A 22,749-nucleotide genomic window follows, 5' to 3' on the forward strand; every position below is an offset into this window, starting at 1 on the left:
GAAGTAACCGATTATGAATATATTAAATACTGTCATTCAAATCGTTTACAGCGACACTCTTCATAACAGAGCATGCTGCATGAGAAAAAGCTCCAGTGCTAACATCAACATGGTTACATTACATGATAATATTACTAAAACATGATCATAAGTGCACCATAGTACAGACTGTCCAGAGGAGAGGCCGCTACAGAGTAGAACAGAAGAGAAGAGAACTGCATTTGACACGTATCAAGGTCTGTTCCATTCCCTATTGAAAGGACCACCGAGTTTCCAAAAAACGGGCTACAGCCGAGCTGATTTTTTAAAGCGTTGAATAAACAGACATAGTACCACAATGCATGAAGGCCAAAAGTATGCGGACCTGGGATTTTCCCAGTGACAACAAAGGAGCAGCATGTTTTGGAGGCAAAAAAAGCTTTGTTGAGAGCCAAGTCAGCTATTTTTTTACATGAACTTGAGTTCTGGCAGTCCTTAGAGTCAGCAAACATGTTTTGAAGACGTTAAGAGGAAAACGTGTATCCCTCCTAAAAAAGGGGAAAACGAATCAAACAAAAACAATCATGGGGGAAGTGCTTTGTTTAAACGAGCTAATCAGTGCCAAACTAATAAATACTTCAAGTAACAAAAAATGTATCATGTAAAAAGACCACAGGATTGTGGGTAAAGGACTACTTCAACCCAAAACACATTCAAATGAAGTGCATGTTGATTCATGCCTGTTTGCTTGTCCAGCGATCCTCTTCCATCCAAACTCTGACGGAAGCAGATAAGTGATTACGGGCCTCGTTGCGAAAGTGCAGATCTTACGAGAGCCATCGGACTTCACTTTGCGCTCTTTTTTGGCACTGCGAGTCTTTTGGCTTGCCACAGGTGGTTATGGATAGTTAGCGCATCTACACTAACAGACACAGTCTTGGCAGGGATTACAGTGAACTGCTTGCGGTCCGAGCTGTACTTGTAGAGTTTGTCAATCATCTTCTTAGTGATGCTCTTGGGCCCTGTGCCGGTGAGCTTGTGGATCTCCTCTGTGTCGGGGAAGTAGGAGTAAAGGGCTCTGAACTGACAGCCACTGTCCCGGAAGAGAATCATCAAGTGGTTGGATTCGCACTTCTCCAGCTCCTACCAGTCAAAAAATTAAACCATTTAGGTTTTTTCACTGTAATTTATCATCAAAACTAATTGGTTACATCCCAGCATGCTATCTGCATGCCATGAAACTGCAAACTGGTCACACACCTCAAGAATGGAGTTCTTCTGCGGTTCGTTTACTTTTCCCGCTAAGCAGCAATGAGCGATGGCGTTGTGGATTATAGGCTTGTTGGACTTCGCACTTGGTTCTTTGAAAAGCTTGGGTCCTACAGTGACAACAACAACAAAAACATCAATACAAGACATGAGAAGCAACAATGTCCTAGAACAGGGGTGGCGAACGTCAGTCCTGGAGAGCCGCAACCCTGCAGAGTTTTGCTTCAACCCTAATCAAACACACCTGAACAAGCTAATCAAGGTCTGAAGGGTTACTAGAAAGCTACAGGCAGGTGAGTTTTAATTAGGGTTGGAACTGAACTCTGCAGGGCTGCGGCTCTCCAGGACTGGAGTTCGCCACCGCTGTCCTAGAAGGTCATGGATTTTTTTTCTCCTTATTTTATGATGATTCATTATACATTTTTTCACATATACACCACCGTTTGTTTTTTTGTTTTTTTTAATGTTTTTGAAAGAAGTCTCTTATCCTCACGAAGGCTGAATTTATTTGATAAAAAACTAAAAAAATATTAATATTGTGAAATATTGCTACAATTTTCTATTTGAATATATTTTAAAATGTAATTTATTCTTGTGATATAGAAATTCTTCTAATATGCCGATTTGTTGCTCAAAAAAAATTTTTTTTTTCTGTTCACTGTGAAATGCTGTGCGATATGGAAAAAAAAACATACATATTTGATGTTTAAAATGCAACCACATGAAGCAGGAATTTGGACCAATGGGATTTCACTGTGGGCGGGACTACCAAGTGTGACATAACTAGAAAACAACTGACCGATAACACGTTGTCTTGCTCTCATGGCTGGTTAGGGCAACAACATTTTTCCCCCTTGGATTTATCGCTTGCACATTTGTTGTTTCACCTGGTTAGGTCATGATATGCCTCTCAGAGCCCTATACAGCTCTCGCTGATGCATACTAGAGCTTCTCAGTCTCCATGATTAAAAGCTAAACTACCTCATCCATCACTCTGACACCCAACAAATGACACAAACCTTTCTATTCTCCTCCTAAACAATCCCTTGCCTTACATGGTTCAAAGGGTCCCTGCGGTGAACGCTAACAAGATAAAGTTGATCAATGCTAATGTAACCATGCCATTCTGAGCATTACCCAAATAATTTACATAAACCCAAGTATTTTTGCACTGATTTTTTATTTCATAGCTTGAAAGGGTAGTTCTAATTTCAAACTTATTTCAGCTTTCAAGCAAAGCAATGCCTGTATTTATTCTACAAAAATAAGCAATAGAACAAAAAGGATGTATTTGCCCTGTAAAATGCATTAGTCAACATGTTAGCTAATTGAAGAGCAAACAAGTGAAATGCTTCAGAGAGTTCAGGCTTAAAGAACAAATTTATCCACTAATATATACCCAAACAAAAAACTGATGTGTGCTTATGTACTCAAGCACACAGACAAACATACTGCCTGATGCATGGTCAAGATCAGCATGCTGCTGTTTTTAACACAGGATGTTGTCCTGGTGTAGAGGAATCTAAAACAGTATAAATAATTTAGTACTCCAGACCAGCATGTGGTAGCCACACTTACTGAGCATCAACACAAATATAAACCACTTGCATCCTACAGAATGGAAAGTGAAAACTCACCAGTGTATTCCGCCATGGATGCTGATGTAATGGAAGACGCGGTGGAACCGTTGTCCCAGTCTCTCTCTGTAGTCCGACTGGAATTGCGACTGAGGCCTGGAAATGACTCTACCGATTCTCCTCTGTTAATGGAAAGAACGAACAGCAACATTAAAGTGCTTTGGAGGTCACAGTCTGAATACAGTTGATTCTGAAACGAATTAATGAAATGCAAGCAGGCATCTGCACACAGCCTATAGGACATGGGAAGGACTTACCGATGAGATCCCGCCCCTCCTGAGTTGACACTGTCTGGTTCAGTGGTGGCCACAGAGGCCAGTGATAGACTAGAGCCAGACTGGGCACTGATGAGATTCTCATCTGGTGAGGAACATGGTTTCATTATTTTAGATTAAGTGCCATCAAACACGTCTGCTGTTAAATCAGTAATAATGCAACAACAGAAGGCACAGTTTAATACTTACTGGTAGCAGGACATCTGGGAAGTGTATCAACTGAGTTTTCTTCCTTCAGCACAGACTTCGGCCTTTGTTTTTTGGGCTTGGACTTGGGTTTGGGTTTGGGCTGGGGCTGCTCTTGCTCCTCACACATCTCCTGCTGTTTTCTTCTAAGGTATTCCTGCTTTATCAACTCTCTCCTGGCCTTCTCCTCCTCTTTTCTGATTCTTTCATCTTCAGCTTTCCTCCTGGAATTGGAAAAGAATAGAGGCTTTAAACATACAAACTTCATGAAAAAGTTACAAAGCATCTCTTTATCATATTTATATTCATGGAAGATTACACTTCAAAGGTAGTCAATACCTGGCTTCATCTCTTTTCATCTCACTTTCAGCCTCCAGCTGTTGCTTGCGGAGCCGAGCCTCCTCTGCCTTCCTCTGTTGTTTTAGCAGAAACGCTGCTCGCTTTTTGGCCAATTCATCCTCTGCTTTTTGCTCGTCCTGCATACATAAAACAACAAAATCAGTAGGAAAAGTAAAACTAGTGAAACTTGTGTCTGAGTGGTTGTTTGTAGTTGCTAGGGTGTTACTTAGTGGGGTTTCTTGGTCACAAAGTGAGTGGGAAAGTTTACGAGTCATAGTTTAATTAATACTTTGCCAGGTTTTAAAAAAAAAAATTATTTACCTTGAAAAAGAAGCCCATGCCAGACTTCTTTTCCCCATCGCTCCCATCAGTGGTCACATCCAATACATTGGCGTTTTCTTCATCTGGATTGGCAGCCAAATCAGACAAATCTACCTCAATAAGATTGACTTTTCCTCTAGAAATATCCTCTGAGGAAACATTATCCATTGCTGGCTCATCATCAAATGTAGCCTCAGCATCCTGTAAGGTAGTGGACATAGATTCTTCGAAAGTGACACCAAGGGCCACAGAACTTGGTTCCCTTGAGACCATCCTCAAGTTAGCTTCATCATTAAGGTGGAATGTAGTGCTTTTCGAGTTCCCCTTGTCTTTGTTGAATGAGTCTGATCTTGTGGAGTTCTGCACAAAGTACTCCAGCTCTGGTTTGGGGGTCCTGCCCCCTTGAATGGACTTGGCAGAGGGGCTGTCAGTAGGTGTAGGAGTGGAGCTCTTATGCCCTTTGCCGTGCTCCTTAACTAACAACAGCTCTGAAGGTTTGGAACGAGACCGTGCTGAACTTAGTTTGGGTGATTTTCGTACCACAGGGCTGCCACTTGGTTCAACAAAATGTATCGAAGCTCTGACCCTGGGTTCAGATGCATTACTTTGGTCACTGCTAGGTGGTGGAGCAGCACCTGTTGGAGACTGAAGATTTTGCTTCATGAGCATTTCCTGCTGGAGCGAAAGTTGCATCATCTGCTGCTGAATGTTTCCAATAGCCTCGTTCAACAATTCAATGGAGTGGTTGCATTCATTAAGATCCATCTCCTCGTCCATATCTAAGGCACTAGGGGACACAGTCCCCCCACCTGCCCACTCGAGAGATGCCTTCTCCGGCTCTTTGGCCTCTTTCGGCCCATCTCTCAGAGCACCAACACAGGTGTCGTCTTTCGACGATTTCTCTTTTTCTTGATTGAGTTTTTGGCCATCTTTCAAGTAGTACTCGGACTTTGTAGGCTGAGGGAGAGTATCACTCTTCCCTTTCTTTACTATGTGCAGGAAGGCTGCTTTCCCAAGCTTAAGCCTTTGTCTTGCTGTCAAGACCTCCATCTTCTTCTTTTGGGATTCAATTGCACGTCGCTTTTCTTCAAGTTGCATGTGGAGTTGAACAAGTTCGGAGGCCAGCATGTTGGCACTGTCCTTGTTCTGTGGTGTGGGACTCTGGTCTCTTTTCATCCTCCAGGAGGTTAGAGGAAGGGGGCAACTCTCCGAGCCATCTGGTGTGGTCCGCTGTGAGCTGCTTGTGCTGGAGCGGATATCTTGATTGCTACCAAACTTCTGCATCTTTCGTTCAGCAAAACTGGTCATGCGCACGCTGCTGCTAGCTACACTGCTGACCTCGGACTGGCCAGGGCTTGAGCACCTGCTCCCACCATCCTTATCCTTATGTTCCTTTACATTCATGTCTTCCTGCAACTTTGCTGACTCTTCGTCCTCCTCATAGAACTGTTTCTTGTCTGGATGGAGCTCTTTGGTGAGTTCTGCATCCTGTTCCTCAATGGTCTCCACAGTCGCTACATCAGACCCTGGATGGATGTCCCATGCTTGGACAGGCCTCTGGTCCTCAGGCACCGATGAATGAAGGTAAAACCCAGGTGACCGCTCAGCAGAAGATGGCTCAACACTACTTGTTGCCAATGGTCTGAAAGCTTGCATCTGCCCAGGGGCTGGAGGCACAAATTCACTGGATTTAGGCTCAATAGTTGTCTCAAACTCAGAGCTAGTGTTGGGGGTAAAGGTCCGGTTAAGAGTGGATGGAGGTCTCCGTCTGGAAGATGAAACAGCACCTTCTGCTCCTGCTACTCTCCGTGCTGATTCTCGCAGCCTTCCCTCTCCCGACTCTTCTTCCTTATTTAGGTATATTGACTTCTCTTTGGCTGGCCTGAGAACTGCAGGCATCAGAGGTTCCAGGAAGCAACTGGCTGTTCGAGAATCTGAGGATGCTTCCTCCTGTCTTCCCCAAATGCCTGTTTTAGCACCAGGGGTAGCACTCTGTCGCTCTGCATCCTCAGAGTTTAACAGGGTGGTCTCATTCTTGGATGAATCTGGCCTGACAATAGTTACAAGCTCATCCTCCTCATCCATGTTAACATTGCCCAGCAGACCGTGGCCATTGACCCACCTAATTTTGCCCTGTCCCGGATGGCTCTGGTGCTTGGGTGTTACAGTGGAGGCCAGGCTGTCCTCACTGATGGAGCAAGTCAGACTAACGCAGTCGCCTGAGGCCAAATCTGCATCACAGTCCGTAGCAGAGTGGAGAACATACCGATTCAGCTGAGACAGTGGCCTGATTATAATAATAGTAAGAGAATCATGACCAAACAAAATATAGGTTTTATGTAAAATTTTAAAAGATATGTTAAATACTCATATTTATTAACAGTGTTGGTACCTCTGCCGTTTATCTGACCAAGCCACTGATCCTCTGGAGTGACCTTCTTGCGTAAAAGAATTGGAACGATTTCGACAGGCTGGTAAGAAAAGCACAAAAATTTCATTACCAGACTCTATTATACTCATGTCACATTCTAACTCAACTGTAAAAAGGAACATGCTTACTTGATAGAGTAGGGCCTAATAAAAAATTATTTTAAATATACTTCACAATTTATGCATTCATTCAAATTACCATAATGCAGAAGTGCCTTAACTGTCAAAGTTACAGTGCAAAAATATTGTTATGGGGATAAAACAATCTTTATCTGTAAGCCAAACAATTTTCATCCTTAAACATTCTGGTTAGGGGTTTGTTCTATACCACTAATCCCAATTATTAGGATTCTATTCTGTTACAGATTCTATACAAACTTTGTTGATGTTTTGTTAACTTCACATTTTTTATGAAAGTTTAAGATTACAATAAAAATAATAATAAATAAATAAATAACCAAAGGTGCTAAAAAAACATTTCTATTTCTGAGAGTCGACATTTCTGGGTATCCCTTCCATGTGAGCAAGAAAAGTAATATTTTCATATGAATGGCATTAGAAGCTTAATGCCATACCCGTGCTTTCCTCTCCTGGCTGAGCCTTCTTCTGTCTTTGTCTCAGTGGAAGTAGTGGGTGGGAGGGGCTGAAGCTGGAACTCCCCTTATTACTGAAACAGCAAGCAGAGGGCACAGTTGGCAAACCACCAGCACAAAAAATTAGGACGAATGGTATCCAGGCCTATCCAGCCAAAATCTAATCGGAACTGACACTTCGCATTTTCCATGTGGATGGACAAATATAGACAAGCAACACTGCTCTGCTTAGGACCTTAAAAAGAATAACTTAATCGAAAACAGTCTGATACTATAGTTACAGAGCTGTATTAAAAGCACTAGCATAACATTAAAATGCCTTTTATGTCCAAGTAACTATTTTTTAATGCCAGTGTCAAATAAGATCCACAGTAAAGTTAAAGTTCTTTTAAGTAAGGCAGGGCAGTGCAGTTCCGTCTCAGCATGTCAGAAAGACACAGGCACAACATGACAAAGCAAAGACATGATGAGACAATATGATTCAGGTGTGAATCATAATCATGCAAGCAAAGTTCCCTCTAATGTGCATTTGGGCATGGCTGTGCACTTGTGAATTGCAAAACAAAATTTTCAAGCATATGGAAGCCCACATTATTTTTGTCCATGTATTGTCTCTAGGTGCCTAAAAAATTAAATAACTATCATTAACTCCTCTGCATTGAATGTTTTCTCAATTGAATTATGTATTAAAAAAAAAAAAGTCAGTGAAAATTTTTTGAAAAATGTATGGGTCGGTACATGGTTTTTCTACACTGGTGGCCCAACGGTTTGCCCAGTAGAAAATAGGTTTGGCTGAGCAAGAATACAAATTAGAGGGAATATTAATTATTAGACATTAAATCTAAGGAGATTGTCCAAAGCATATTTTCACATTGACAAAGATCACTGACATTTACACCCAAAGCAACACATGGAAAAGACAAAACCATGAAGCACTTACAGAGGCTCAGATTCTTCAGGGTGCAGGAAGTACCTGTTACAAACATCCGGGCTGTTCTGAACAGGAAGTGCTGGATCAGCCCCACCAGGAGACACCAGGAAGCTCCGTTTTGTGGCGTTGGAGATGGGCACAGTAGGCCTGGCACTCTTGGGCTGAGTCATTGCTCTTGCTATAATACAAATTTTAATTATTAACTCAAATTAGCAGAACAACAGGCAAAATATGAGGATTTTGGTTGAATCTTCATGCAAGCTTTGTTTTAAATTTTGTATTGTAAAGCCAATAAAACTTTAAAATGCAAAATTAACAAATTTAAGCCCCTTCACTCAACAGTATGACAAATTTACTGCCAAAAAAAAAAAAAAAACTTCTTCACCATCTTTAAATTCCTGAACATCTCTCGGCTGGACAAATTCAGGCTTGACAATCTCAAACCACCAGAAGAGCTCTGCTATAAATACCATGACATTGTGCTGCAGAAGAAAATGAACAGTGAGAGAATCAAGAACAGACCCATGCGGAAATGAAACATCCTGTTAATGACAAGACACATTATACATGACTGAATAACTTACCTTGAGAACAGGAGGTGCGTACAACATGTCCTCTAGTGTCAAATAAAAGCTTTTGTTAAGGTACTCATTGGCAAACTCTTTCAGCAGCTGGATATTATAAAGGCTGTCTGCTATTGAGGTCACCTCTTTCAAGCAGATATCTGCAGATAACAGAAAACACAAAGTTAGCAAATAAGCTATCCTGAGGCATACAGCCTCTGACATTCATGAACGCTAAATCAAGGGCTGAATCCAAATGAGGTCAATATTTGCTTGGGAGTTGAAATATCGGGGGCCTGTTCTTCGTACGTTGCTAACTCAGTTAGCTGGATTTGATTGTTGACGATTTGGCATGATCTTGGATTACTTGAGTGCTGACAGCTATTATGGGAGTGGCTTGATAAAGCGCAGGAGATGCAGATAACATGACTTTAAATAATGCTGTCACGTAACAAATCTGTTCGAATATAAAATTAAATGAATTGCTAATTACTACATTGAAATAAAAATGTAAAGCCTGTACAAATATTAGAAATCGTGAATATAAATAATTGGGAATCATGTAAAAAATTCAAATAAAATAAAAAGAGTGCACATTTCATTTATCTATTATAACATTTATGTAGTTTTGTTCGCTTGGCTGTTTCCTTATAAAAGTCCAGAAATTTGTCAAGTTTTTCGTCAGGTGTCTTTTTTAATTATATGATGTCATTACGTTGCTGTCTTGCCGCCAGCCAATCGCTGCATTGCTGATCGTGGTTTCGAGTATCGATACATAGCCCCTTTTAAACCAACCCATGAATGTGCAATTATCTCAGATAACTCAATCCAGCCATACTAATCATAAACAACAGCTGCGTTCAAAGAACCGAATTAGCCAGATCCTGATTAGCATGATGATATCATCTTGGATGTGACATTTCATCTCGGACGTAATAAGCGACGTACGAAGAACGGGCCCCAGAAAAGAGCATTTCACAGAATATTTACTTAGCTCAAAAGGCAATGCGAAGTGAAGCACCAAGGGAATAAAACTACAATCAATCAAAAGTATAAGAAAGCAAACCAACAAAACTCTAGAAATGAACCATACCTAATGTATTATATATGATATGCACATTTCTAAGACTTCTAAATTAACAACATGATCAATGTTGTGGAACTCTGAAATTTTTACAGATTTTTATAAAGTAAACACAAGTATAACTTTTACAGTGTTAGTAATATTTCAAGATGACAACGACAGAGCTTTGATCATTAAACTAAGCAATTATATATCATCTTACAAAGAAATATTATTGGGAGATACTGCACCAAAATGCATTATTTTTGCTCAGTTTGAGCCTCTAAATGTTTTTTTCCCCTCCTCAAGTATGAACTATATATTCTCCTACATCATACTATGTGAGCCATAACTGCCTGATGTAATGTATCAAATATAATATTATTATTTATGATTATAAATATTAAAAAAACACTTTTCTTCAGATTTTTCAAATACATTTTTGTCTAAAGGTTCAATAAAATGTTCCATTTCAAACAAATGTGATTTTTATGATTTATTGTAGGCTTAACAGGATTAAAATGAAGTAAAGCACCCAGCTTAAAGGGGAAGTGTTAAAATACTTTCTCCTTTCCCAGCTAAATGTGCAGCAAACAATTGCAAGCAAACCATTCGTATGATTTCCAAAGAATGTAAGCACTGTGGCGCCTTCAAAACATGTCTTGTTTGTTTGAGCTGCCTGACATAGCAACAACCGTCTGAAGCAATGATGTAACTCTGGGGTGGGGTGAAGGAGGCAGTAGGAGTGTTTGGGAAACCTGATTAGGTTTGGTGCTACAAGCGGTGAAGAGATTACACACATGGCTTTCTTTAGCCTAGCTAACTAGTATAGTATCCCTAGTGTTATTTCACTCTACCATCAAGCTTCATCAGGTCTGGGCAGTAGAAATGGACCACGGTCAGCAGTGCAGCACCGTCACACACATCCCTGATCAGGTCCTCCAGCAGGGGGAAGTAGGGCAGCTGTCTACCTGAGGCATGATCCCGCCGATACCGTACCTGCAGGTGACATGAGAGGAAGCCAAACTGTCAAAACCATCTACAACAACAGGCTGTATTTAACAAAGTGACCTTTGGTATATGGCACTGGCATTGTGTAGGCAAGAGACAGTTTTGCAAGAGAAATATATTTTATCATTGAGGCTTTGTATTTGTAAGAATATTTGCTGTTCTAAATAAACTAGAAAGGGATATAACATAGGCGAATTAGACTATAAGACAACTAAAAGGAATAGTTCACCCAGTAAACTAAATTGGCCTTATTTACTAATCCTCATATTGTTCCAAGGAAGACAAAAAGAGATGTTTAGCAGAATGTCCAAGCTGCTCATTTTTTAAATAATGAAAGAGAATAGGGACCGGAGCGGTCCAGGCAAAAAAATACAACTTAGTCAATACAACTTATGCACGAAAACAAAATTAGTTAGTTGCTAAAATAATCTGCTCCACTGTAGCTCGAAAAAGTCCAGGCCCAGTTCTCATTCACTTTTGTTGTGCAGTCAAGAGCAGCTTGAATATTCTTCACAGCTACTCCTTGTGTTCCATAGAAAAAGCTAAATTATATGAGTTCGGAACAAAATCATGGGGAGTAAAAGATACAATTTTTATGTTTGGGTGAACTGCTCCTTTCAGCAAAAACACAGAAGAACAGTGATTAGCCACAACACAAATAACTCAACAAAAACTAAGGATATGAATCACAAGATCAGTGCGAGAAACACTGATACGCTGTTAATGCATAAAGGACTACAATTTTACATTCTTATGAATATATGCAACATTGTTGCATAATAAACCTGCATAAACAACAAAAAAAGAAAAACAGGAACCTAAAGAACATACAATTCGCAAAAGTAGTGGTTGACTGATACAGATTTATTGATGGCCAATGTTGATATCTTAAAGCAGAGTAGCCAATGGCCAATATAAAGCCAATGTAGATCTCATTTAAAGATAGTAAATAACAGATGCATAACAATTTCTGCAATGAAATTGAAATGACGTTTGCTGCATGGTTAAAAATATGCTATACATATATAATAAAATTGTTCTTTTTTTTTAGCAAAAAAAACAACAACAAACATAAGTACAGTGTAAGTTTATTTTATTAAATTCAGAAATACTGAGCAAATAAAGGGAAACATTGTAAACATTAACATAGCTGGGCTATATGCTATTTTATTTCCCCACAGACTGAATCATGCACAGAGGTATATGTATGAAAAAAGTATTACAGCACTTCAGTTTGTATGACTAGACAAAACAATGGCAGCACACTAATGTAGACAGAGAATGGGTGCTCCTATGCATCTGCGCTTAGGCCCTGCCAAAATAAAAGTCCCGTTTTGAACTCTTTATCAGCCAGAGGGGAAAAAAAGGTATCTGGCAATGCCAATAATTTTAAAAAAGCCAAATATTGGCCTATATATATATATATACCAGTCGACCACTACACAAAATCCCTCTACACATTGACTATGGCAGCCATAATCATAATCTTGTGAATATACTCAATCAATTGTGCAGTCCTAACAGTCACCAAGTCTAGGTTTCAGACACAGTGAAAGTTAGAAAGCAGATCTAAAAGTAAAGAAGCAGCAGAATGGAGACAGAGGATCTCTGTGCCATTTGTGAAACAGGCTCCAGCATGCAATGGGCCAGTACAAACATAAGATCAGGCAGAAGGACCACATGTCAGAGAGACGGACAGAACAAGGAAGAGACTAATGAAGATGGAAATAACTGCAAGAAATTAGAAGATGAAAGCTGAAGTTAGAGACTCAAACACACACACAGACGCTCACACACACACACACAAGTACGCGCAGCGGCATGTGTTAGCTCATAACTGCATGTGCTCAAAGGGTGAAAGGCAGATCATTTTGTGCGATTACAGCGTGAGCCACTGGCCAGAAGCGTCTCCCAGTGTGCACTGATTAGATAAAAGCGTGGCCTGAGTGGTGATGGCGTACGTTGGGATTGACACATACTACTCGTGCAGTGGAGAGGAAGCACTCACAGCCAACTTACAGGTACTAGTTTCCAATACCATTTTGAGGGAGACTATCCCAGTAGCGAGGGAGGAGGTTAAAGGGAAAGAGACGGGAAGAGGAGCAGAGAGGATGTAAGGTCAGGGGAGAAAAGAGCAGACAGATGTGACCCTGCTATGAGGTTAGAGGAGAAACAGAAGGAGTGATGCCACGGAAGATATTAGATCATTTCCATAAGGCTGTTGTTACATTAGTGCCATCTATTGAGATGCGAGTCTTGCCATTTCAGTTCACACCCGTTTATGATCTTGTTTACACCTGGTATTAACAACTGTTGCATGTCATCCAATCAAGTGGTCAGCCAATTCTTTGTCTTGGTGAACACTTAAAAATCAAAGACAAGGACTGCACAATTTTGCAAGGGTAAAAATATCGAATTGTGTTTTTCTGGGGGATAAAAATTGTGACTGCGATTTCAAATGTGATTGAGAAAACAAAATCCAGATTTGCTGTGCTTGATTGCAGGGCTGTACAATTTGGCCAAAATTTTGCAATTATATATCAACATAGGTATAAAAAATAAATAAAACAAAAATAATTTTTTATTATTATTATTATTACAAAGATTTCTGTAAATGCCCAAATATAACTTTTTTTCCTCCAGTGCAGTTTGAATTATGTTTTCTAGACAGATACAACCCCATTTACAGGAGACAGATGTGAAAAACCAGGTCTAAACAGCACCGAGAATCAGAGTTTTGCAATGCATGTGTGAAACTCTTGTGCTGGGATGTCTGGTACCTTCTGATGACTTGGAGATTCCAGCAGATGCTGCTTTGATTTGTGTTCCTTCTCTGTGATCTCCCTCATTTTCAGTTTCACCTGCAACACAAAGAAGGGATTATGACACATATAAAGAATTCATAATGAACATCTGAGGTTTATACGGTTTTCTTTTGAAAGTGCTGGCAGAAGTCTCCATGCCAGCATGAATAGACATGCTCTGGCCAAGCACTGAAAGTCCCCTACAGGACTAGACAAATCCAAGTAAGCTATTAGTACATCATGTAACACACAATGTTCATTCAAACATAACCTTCACAAGTGTACTGTTCAAAAGACACACACCTTGTTGATCCAGAAGACCATAGCATCCTCAAGGTCAAAGGGGAGCTCCTTGGAGGCACTGAATGTGGAGAAACGCTTTACGCAGGCCACAACCTTCTCAATGCTGATCATCTCCACGGTGTAGGCCATCATCAAAGCATCAATCATGGGGATGTGGGAACTCTGTGCCACACAACAGAGAAAGAAATGTCACACTACACTATTAAATGCACCATAATGGACAAAAAAAGTTTACATTTAAAAAAAAAAAAAAACTTTTACAAATAAATTTGATGAAAATGTGGTATTGTGACACTAAACATTATATCACCACAAGCAGCATATTTTATTTTATTTTACTTTTTTAATAAATACTACAAATAAATGAAACATTATTATTATTATTAGCAGTTATAATATCGAGGGATTGGTTTTGAAAAATGTCACGACTCAATCCGATTTAGATTCACACATTCGATTACAATTTGATCCTATATCGATTATTTTGGATATATATCAGGTACAGTACATAGCAAACTTTCACATAAAAAAAACTAATGCTCTACTAATAATAAACCAGTAAAATAAACTGGAGTCAGTTGGTACTACAGTACTATAATATTGAAGGTTAAAATTACCCGATTTGTATAACAAACATTGTATACAAATGAAGTTTTTATAATAATAAACGTTATAATACTAATTTTACAGTTGCATAGCAATTTCTACTCTCAATTCGTTTTCTGAAATATAAATACTTAAATGGTAAAATATAAACATTTAAATGGTGGCTGTCATAATTTGATGGATTTATTTAAACAAATTAAATATTAAAACAGTAAAAAATTATAATGAATGTTATATGGTGCATATATTACCAAAATGCTCCCCTCTAGAATTCACGAACAAACAAGAACACCTCGTCAGTTTAAACGTACAAGCACAAAAAGACATGAAAAGCTTAATTCAGCACCCGCGCGCTGTTCTGTGCGTACAGTGTGCATGCAGAGAGCCGCGTCTACAGCCCTTAAACACCGAATTGAGTTTTGTCTCTTCTTGCTCTTGAAACGACAAATACATCCAAAATTGTCACAATACCTGTCTTTGCAAGTATCCTTGAAAAAATGGTCTGTTATGTCCTTAAGTGAAAGTGCAGTTGAGAAATATCATCTTGTTGAGAAAGAAATGGAATGTGTATCATTATATTGGATGTATTATCTCTTAACGTGACTGCGCATAATTTACTAGCTGCTGTTAGTGTCCTTAATGTTAATCCAAGAAATTAAATAGGAGAAAATCACTCACTGCTCCTTACTGAATTACTTTGTAGTTTTAACAAGAATTAATCTATATTTAATTTATACAATGAAGACTATGCAATGCTATTTACATTTGATTATTCAGGTTTTATACCTGGACACCTACAAACTTGAAAAAACTTAAACATGGTTTAATTTGTATATTTGTGCCATTTACACAATTTCAAACAGGGCCCACTGGTACAACCTGCACCAGAGCCCCGCAAACGCCAGCTACGGCCCTGTACACCGATCGGTCTGCTTCAAGTCGAACACACAGCTGCTGTTGCCACCTTATGACAATAGATTTACACTTCAAATTAGGTAGTCTGTCATCGATGACAGTAGCTTATTGGAAAAGGATGGAAAATGCCCTTCATTTTGTTTGCACTAATAAATGCTGCTGCCTGCCAGCTGCAATCACCAATAAAACATTGTTCCATGTTTTATTTTTTTCTATATCGTCATAAATATCGTTATCGCAAATATTCTTGAAATATCGTGATATAATTTTGAGGCTATATCGCCCACCCCAAACAGCGCAAAAACGCTTTTTATTGTTTGAATATTGTAATAAAATGGACAGAATTTGAAATCTGAGACTTTGCACAAGCAAAAAGCTTATTGCGATTTATTGGATGGGAGGCGCGCTACAATGTTCCATTCATTAACTAAAACAGGCTAGACTAATCGATTCTTGGGATTTAAGAATCAATATGGTTCATAAAATTGCAATCTATTAAAATCGAGAAATGTATATTTTTTTCCCCCAGCCCTAATAACTACAGGTGCATCTCAATAAATTAGAATGTCGTGGAAAAGTTCATTTATTTCAGTAATTCAACTCAAATTGTGAAACTCGTGTATTAAATAAATTCAATGCACACAGACTGAAGTAGTTTAAGTATAAAAATACTATCTTTTTTAACAAAGCACTGACAAAAAAACGGAACTTTATAAGCTAGTAAAAGAAACGTCCTTATACTCAAATAGTCCTAATGTTTCAAGGAGCTGCTTTTCCTCACTAAGAAAGGCAAAAATGTGCACACAACTCTGTGGGAATAATCCCATCCTATTTAGCCCAAAGAAGGTCATACTGCTCTTAATAACACAGCACTGAGCTCAGTAAATCTGCCAAAACAAAGCACAGTCAAGATGAAGTAAGTAACATAATATTTCACATTTGTCATGAAATGAAAAACCCTTTATTTACCTTTCCTCATGCTGGCTACAATCCTGAACACTACCTCATGATTTAAATTTATTACAAAGTACACCAAGCATTTCAACATTGAGTCCTAGTCTGAGACTATGAACTGTTATACAAAGCCCACCCAGTTACCATTGCAATCCTAACACCAGTCGACCAGTGACTTGTTCATACGGGCTCAAAGTACACGTCAGCACAATCTCAGCAGACTGATCCCTGACTCAAGGCAATAGTGTCAGCAAACTTCCACAGAGTGTTTTTCTCAGATATGCATGCAAGTCGTCTGACAAGCATAAACCAAAAGACTGGAACGGGAAGAGCTTTGGACTCAGATAAACATAGGACTAAAGCAGAAAAGCACACTATCACACTTCTATCATTTCTGCAGTATGTGTTAGGTACACAGTATGCAGCCTGCATGAAATAAACAGATTACCTACTACATTTGCCAATATGTGGATTACCCACCTTGTTCCTAACGAGTCTACTGCATTTTAAATTATGGGAGGCATTTCTGGTTTGGGGAAGTTCCACTCAAAGAAACTGAAACAATAATTTAAATCATAAGGTTGCACTACAAATAATCCTTATCCATTCTTTAAAGGGGTCATATGATGCGATTTCAATTTTTCCTTTCTCTTTGGAGTGTTACAAGCTCTTGGTGCATAAAGAAGATCTGCAAAGTTGCAAAGACTAAAGTCTCAAATCCAAAGAGATATTCTTTATAAAAGTTAAGAGTCAGCCACACCTACCTAAAACGGCTCGTTCGAACACGCCCCCACATACCTACTCGGTCAATCACAATGCACTGGATAGCTGGCCAATCAGAGCACACCTCGCTTTTTCAGACCGATGAGCTTTGTAAAAATCGACGCGTTTCAAAAAGGCGGGGCATAGAGGAGAAACAATAATGTACAGTATGTGGAAAATAATGTTGTTTTTTTTTACTTTAAATCACATAAACACATTTCATTACACCAAATACACCAAATAATGTTCTTTTTAGCAGCATCATATGACCCCTTTAAGTTCTATTTTCAGACTTCAAGAGAATAATGTGACACTTGATAAGTTAATGTGACCTGGTATAACAAGAACATCTATGGCAAGAGCTCTTTTCAGTCTGCTACATTCTTTTCCTCCTGATTACTTTCGATTTTCCTTTATTCTGTTGTAACTATATGAAAAAAGACAACAAACACAGTGCATCTGCAGTCTGCTCTCCCGATGGAATGTACTGGGAATCTCTAATTTTTCCACCCAAATCCTCACATCTTTTCCTACATTTGTTTTTGCACGGATGCTGTCAAATTTAATTGCTACATATGTAACATAACACAGACATCTATTACTACAGTTATGTTTAACATGTCCGTAATATTGCTGCCGACAGATTCAAGCTTTAGGAGGTTATTCATAGCCTTGTTAATGCTTTTACATTTTTAAATTTCCTTTTAATGTCCAATGGTTGAAGGGTGAGTACAATAATGTCACCTCATTGTACTTTGGTGATTGTTTTTGGAAAATTATTATTACGTTTATGCAGTGAACCTTACCGTTTTTTTTTTTTTTTATAGTAACAGAAAATACTGCCACAAAGCATTATGGGGAGTAGGAAAAAGGTGGAAAACCAGAGCACACGTTGCCCCACAATGCAATACTCTCAACTTGACCAATGAACGGGTATCTTACAACTGAACTGATTTTTTTTTTTTTTAAACCCTCATTAAAGGTCCCATATTTTACACCTTTCTGGAGTTTTATTTTAGGTTTTGATGTCCTTAATAATATATATTTGCGGTATAAGTACCAAAAACCATCTCAATATATTTTTACAGCTCCTCTCTCAGGAGCTCTGCTGAGAACAGGTCGATTTTGGCCCGTCTAATTAATATTCATGAGCCTCTCTTCTGATTGGCCTGTTGTTTTCTGAGTGACGCAAAGTTACAGGTCAGCCGATCTGGTTTCATGGTTAAAGTTAACCTTTTCGACATGTTTCCAAGTGGTTGTTGCTCAGTCAGCAATAGCATGGACGCAATGTTGTCTGGGTGTTTGGCAAAAGGAGAGTGGGACGGTGGGTGGTGCTCGGGGTGGTGACTGAAGGCGGTGACTGTGTAGTTCTGACGTCAACTTTTTACGGAAGTCACAACGGTTCGTGAAAAATCACAGCTACTTTATGCAGGCTGTGTGCATTTTACTGTGGACTGACTGTTTTGACACTTATATGGTAGTTAAATAGCCCCTAGACCTCAGATATCGTGAAAAAATCCAGGAAATTTCAGTTTTGACAACATGGGACCTTTAATTGATCAAAATATCTACAAATTCAACTACACCTTGCTGAATTACATATGCAATTTAAGCAGGTCATCTAGTATACATATGTTTGAAATGTTTATCACTGCATAATGTGTTCTGTCTCACACTATTTTAAAATAGAAGGCAATTGCACTACCATTTAAAGGTTTGGTGTTGGTAAGATTTTTTTTTTATGGTTTTGAAAGACATCTTTTGTGCTCACCAAAGCTGCACTTATTAGCAAAAATACTGCCATTTTCAATATGAATATATTTTCAAATGTTATTTATTCCGGTGATGGCAAAGCTGAATTTTCAGCAGCCATTACTCCAGTCTTCAGTGTCACATGATCCTTCAAAAATCATTATAATATGCTGATTTGGAGTTCAAGAAACATGTTATTATAAAAGTTGAAAACAGTTGTGCTGCTTAGTATTTTTGAGGAAACAGTGATCCATTTTTTCAGGATTCTTTGATCAGTCTTTAGTGTCACTTTTGATTTATTTAATGTATCCCATATGAATAAAAGTATTAATTTCTTTCCAAAAAAAAAAAAAAAGACTCCAAACTTATGAATTTTAGTGTACAATGAAGCAAGTAGAATTCCATTCCAAACTTTGCCTATGTGTGCAGTTACACAACAGGATTTAGTGGTCAACCAAATTTAGTGGTCAGTCAAAATGGCATGAAACATTCACGCTAGGGCTGGACAATAATTCAATATCAATATGTATCGCAATATAATTTTTTTCAATAACGGTGATATGATTTTTAAACACATTTCCGATATTTCGATATACATTACCAGTTTCCCATACATTGATTTATTTGTGCCGTTTGACTTCGTTGAATAAACATGAGCACTGCACGTTTCAAAATCAAAACGCAGCGCCGGTGTTTTATATGAATGTATCTCTGAAGAGAACTGACTGTCTTCAGAAAAGTTTCGATGGCATTTTCATTTGATCTGATAAAGAAGCGTTCATGAGCGGAGCTGCTTTGATTACAGCCATTACTGGAGAAACCGCTAGTTCTATCACTCTAAAAGCGCCTCCTGCTAGCAGAGCATGAGTTTTCATTTTAAATAAGCCCGTCTCCAGCAACATTTCCAGTTTTTGTTGTTGTTCAATTTTTTTGTTTTCTGCAGCGACTCGGAGCACTTTTCATACCCTTTTTTTCTGGCTGAAGCACATTTGTTTCAATCTATAAGAATAATCAGCCTACACTACCAGTCAAAAGTTTTTGAACAGTAACAACAATACCGTAATACCGTGAAACTGTGATATTTTTGCTTAAGGTTATCATACCGTCAAAATCTCATACCGGCCCATGCCTACATGAGACTTTCAAATAGTATGGCCTCTAAAGTCCAAATAAACACAGTAGCATCTACGCCAGGGGGCAACTAAATAGGATGCTAAACATTTATTTTCATAGTACTGTATATTACGGCTGTGTATCACCAGCAAAGTCACGATACGATACGTATCACGCGTGTGTGTGTGTGTGCGTGTGCGTGTGTGAAAAATAGTATATCAGTCTGGCAAGGAAACAAAAAAAATGTACTAGCCACTGGCGATTATATTGCCAAGGTGTGCGTAGAGGGTTGATATACAAATCCTTCATATAGCACACAATAAATTAAACTAGCCTATATTAAAAATAACACTTCATGTCATAAAGGCGTAAACCTGTTTTGACTTTCCCTAGTACTCCACTCCGAAAAAAATTATGCATGCATGTAGCACAGATGTCTTTAGACTGGTCAAAGCAAACAAACGACACCTCTACCTTTTAAAGTCATTAAGCTGTACCTACACACCTCACAACGCCATTCTGTTCAGTCTAACAGGTTTGTGTGGATCAGAAAGTACTAAGCTCTGTACAGGGTGTGGGCTCGACCACAAAGATTTGCATTTGAAGTGATAACAGCACGAGTGAGTGTACAATGCTGATTCACCAACATCAGTGATTGCCATTCAATGGAGAAAGCACATCACTGGCTGAAATAACACGGCTGTGCATCAATGAAATCCACTCCGCTCTGTGCTACTTTAGCTCAAGCACTGATCTCACTAATTGTTTGGACAGGTGATTGTAGTGGTTATACATGAAGGGAAAAAAACACACACTGGATATGCCAACAATAGCAGCTTTCTCCTGTCAGTGCAGTAGATATCTGCAACAGGAAGAGCTCTGCAACCACAGATTCCATGTCACACTTGCTTTTTTCTTTGTCTGAGTTTGGACTGTAATTAGTGCTTGCTAAGACAACCATCCCTATTATCATTTCTTCCTCCAGATAAAATGTTGGTGCTTGTGCTATGCATGCGAATGATGCCTCAAATCATGTAGCTTATTGAGGAGAGGTTTGCTTGCTATTACTAGTTTTTGTATCTAATAATGCCTTTAGAACTGGGGCTGTGAGCAACTACCTTCAAACCTCCTAGAACACCCTAGCAGCCACTTAAAACACCCTAAAAAACACACAGTAATATGACTCGACCATATCTTGGCAGCAGAACATCATAGAGAGTTGGAGATGGGCTCTTTTGACCGTTTATGGATACGGACCCCTGCCATATCTTGGCAGCAGAATATCAGAGATATAGGGGTAGGGATTTTCTGACCCATGGCAGTGCACAAAAACTATTTCAAACATCAAAAGTTTTGGGTCAGTGAGATTTTTTAAATGTTTTTGAAGGACATCTTTTACACGGACCAAGGCTGTATTTATTTGAACAAAAATACAGTAAAAACAGTATTATTGTGAAATATTATTACAATTTAAAATAACTATTTTCTATTTCAAGATATTTAAAATGTAGTTTATGTGATGGCAAAGCTAATTAGGAATGCACCAAATTTTCCGGCAATTTTCGGCCGAAAGAGAAAAACGTCCGAAAAAATTATCCAAAAATATATGCTGTGCCGCACCACCCAGCAGTGTTCGGCACGCAGGTTTAACTCTCCCTTTAGCCGCTGTCACTGCGCGGTGTGACGCTCCGCTAAATATCCCGCTCTATGAATGTGCGTTCCGTCGCTCATGCTCACGGGAAAAGCAAAGTCCGCTCAAATAAACACTGACAGAAAATTTCTATGTAGAATACTTGTTACTGTCTGCTATAGCGCTACTGTGCTGTAACATGGCAACGCTGGTAAAATGACGCTACCCTCTCGTGACGCTACGCTCTGCTCACAAGCACTGATAATAACAGCTAGGACTATACATTATTTGGATAATTAGTCATAAAAATAATATCTGATTCGGTTGCATTGAATTGAATAAAAATAAAATATTGATATTTAATATTAATATATTTTCTGTACACTTGTGCGTTACTTTCAATAAAATTGTGGTTATTTTATTGGCTTGTGTTTTTTAAATTCAGCAATATTAAAATTGAGTTAAAATAAAAAGTCTTACAAAATGACTTTATTTTTTAATAAAATAAATAATTATTGAAAAGCATTTTCGGTTTCAGTTTTCGGCCAAGTGCATCCAGAATTTTTGGTTTTGGCCCAGAATTTTCATTTCAGTGCATCCCTAAAGCTTTCGAAAATGAAAAAATCTAGGAAATGGCTGTGATGCTTAATATTTTTTGTGGTATTTTTTCAGGACATTTGATTAATAGAAAGTTCACAAGAACAGCATTAATTTGAAATTCAACTTTTTCCAGTGACTTAGCTACATCACCACCTTATACATATGTATACTGCCCAACTACAGGCTGCTTTGGCCTGCCCAAAAGTACAGTTAAGTAAGATAGTTAAGTAAGTGACTAGGAGGCCCAAGGGTTTTTTTCTGTGAGGTAACGCACTGTATCAACCTCCAATACTGATGCCATAGTTATCATAGATATAATACTGTTTACAGCTGTTCATGAAGCCTTGGGAGCTGAAACCCAATTATGGTACGGGGCGTTACATTTCCAACACACACTTCAAGCAGCCGACTGGTCAAAACAGACTGCACAAGCTGATCATTCAGCGCAGACTGGGCTTTTTCAGAAAGGTGGGCTTTAAGGTGACAGGAACAAAGTGTTTCAGGCAGAGGGTGAAAAGAGGTGCTGCAGCAATATATAGGGTTGGGTACCGAAACCCGGTACCAATATGGCACCGGTACCTATGTAACCAGTATGTACTAGAACCGAATCAGAACGCAGATTTCGGTGCCATGCCCGAGCGATCTATTGAAATATTTGTCTTCTGGTCCTCCGAAACGGACGTAAGAAGCATCATCACCGGCACCGCACGTGA

At 38.9% G+C, this 22,749-nt stretch overlaps 1 protein-coding gene across 6 annotated transcripts in view; it reads right to left on the reverse strand.

The window, feature by feature from the left end:
• The window catches only part of camsap1b (calmodulin regulated spectrin-associated protein 1b), a 31,419-nt gene continuing 8,670 nt past the window's right edge, over positions 1-22,749 (reverse strand). For 5 of the 6 annotated variants that reach the window (XM_016527903.1, XM_016527904.1, XM_016527901.1 and 2 more), the window contains exons 4-18: positions 13,705-13,866; positions 13,378-13,458; positions 10,444-10,585; positions 8,545-8,684; positions 8,346-8,442; positions 7,970-8,138; positions 7,012-7,103; positions 6,399-6,477; positions 4,007-6,293; positions 3,686-3,822; positions 3,350-3,570; positions 3,143-3,245; positions 2,886-3,007; positions 1,240-1,358; positions 1-1,122 (exon numbers count right to left, since the gene is read on the reverse strand). In XM_016527903.1, coding sequence (XP_016383389.1) covers positions 826-1,122; positions 1,240-1,358; positions 2,886-3,007; positions 3,143-3,245; positions 3,350-3,570; positions 3,686-3,822; positions 4,007-6,293; positions 6,399-6,477; positions 7,012-7,103; positions 7,970-8,138; positions 8,346-8,442; positions 8,545-8,684; positions 10,444-10,585; positions 13,378-13,458; positions 13,705-13,866 — 4,248 coding nt within the window. In that variant the 3' untranslated portion in view covers positions 1-825. The remainder of the gene's footprint in view (positions 1,123-1,239; positions 1,359-2,885; positions 3,008-3,142; positions 3,246-3,349; positions 3,571-3,685; positions 3,823-4,006; positions 6,294-6,398; positions 6,478-7,011; positions 7,104-7,969; positions 8,139-8,345; positions 8,443-8,544; positions 8,685-10,443; positions 10,586-13,377; positions 13,459-13,704; positions 13,867-22,749) is intronic. The other variant, XM_016527902.1, reaches the window with a different exon arrangement.

Source organism: Sinocyclocheilus rhinocerous, unplaced genomic scaffold, assembly GCF_001515625.1.
Source record: "Sinocyclocheilus rhinocerous isolate Xijiao unplaced genomic scaffold, SAMN03320098_v1.1 scaffold62, whole genome shotgun sequence".
Taxonomy (NCBI): domain Eukaryota; kingdom Metazoa; phylum Chordata; class Actinopteri; order Cypriniformes; family Cyprinidae; genus Sinocyclocheilus; species Sinocyclocheilus rhinocerous.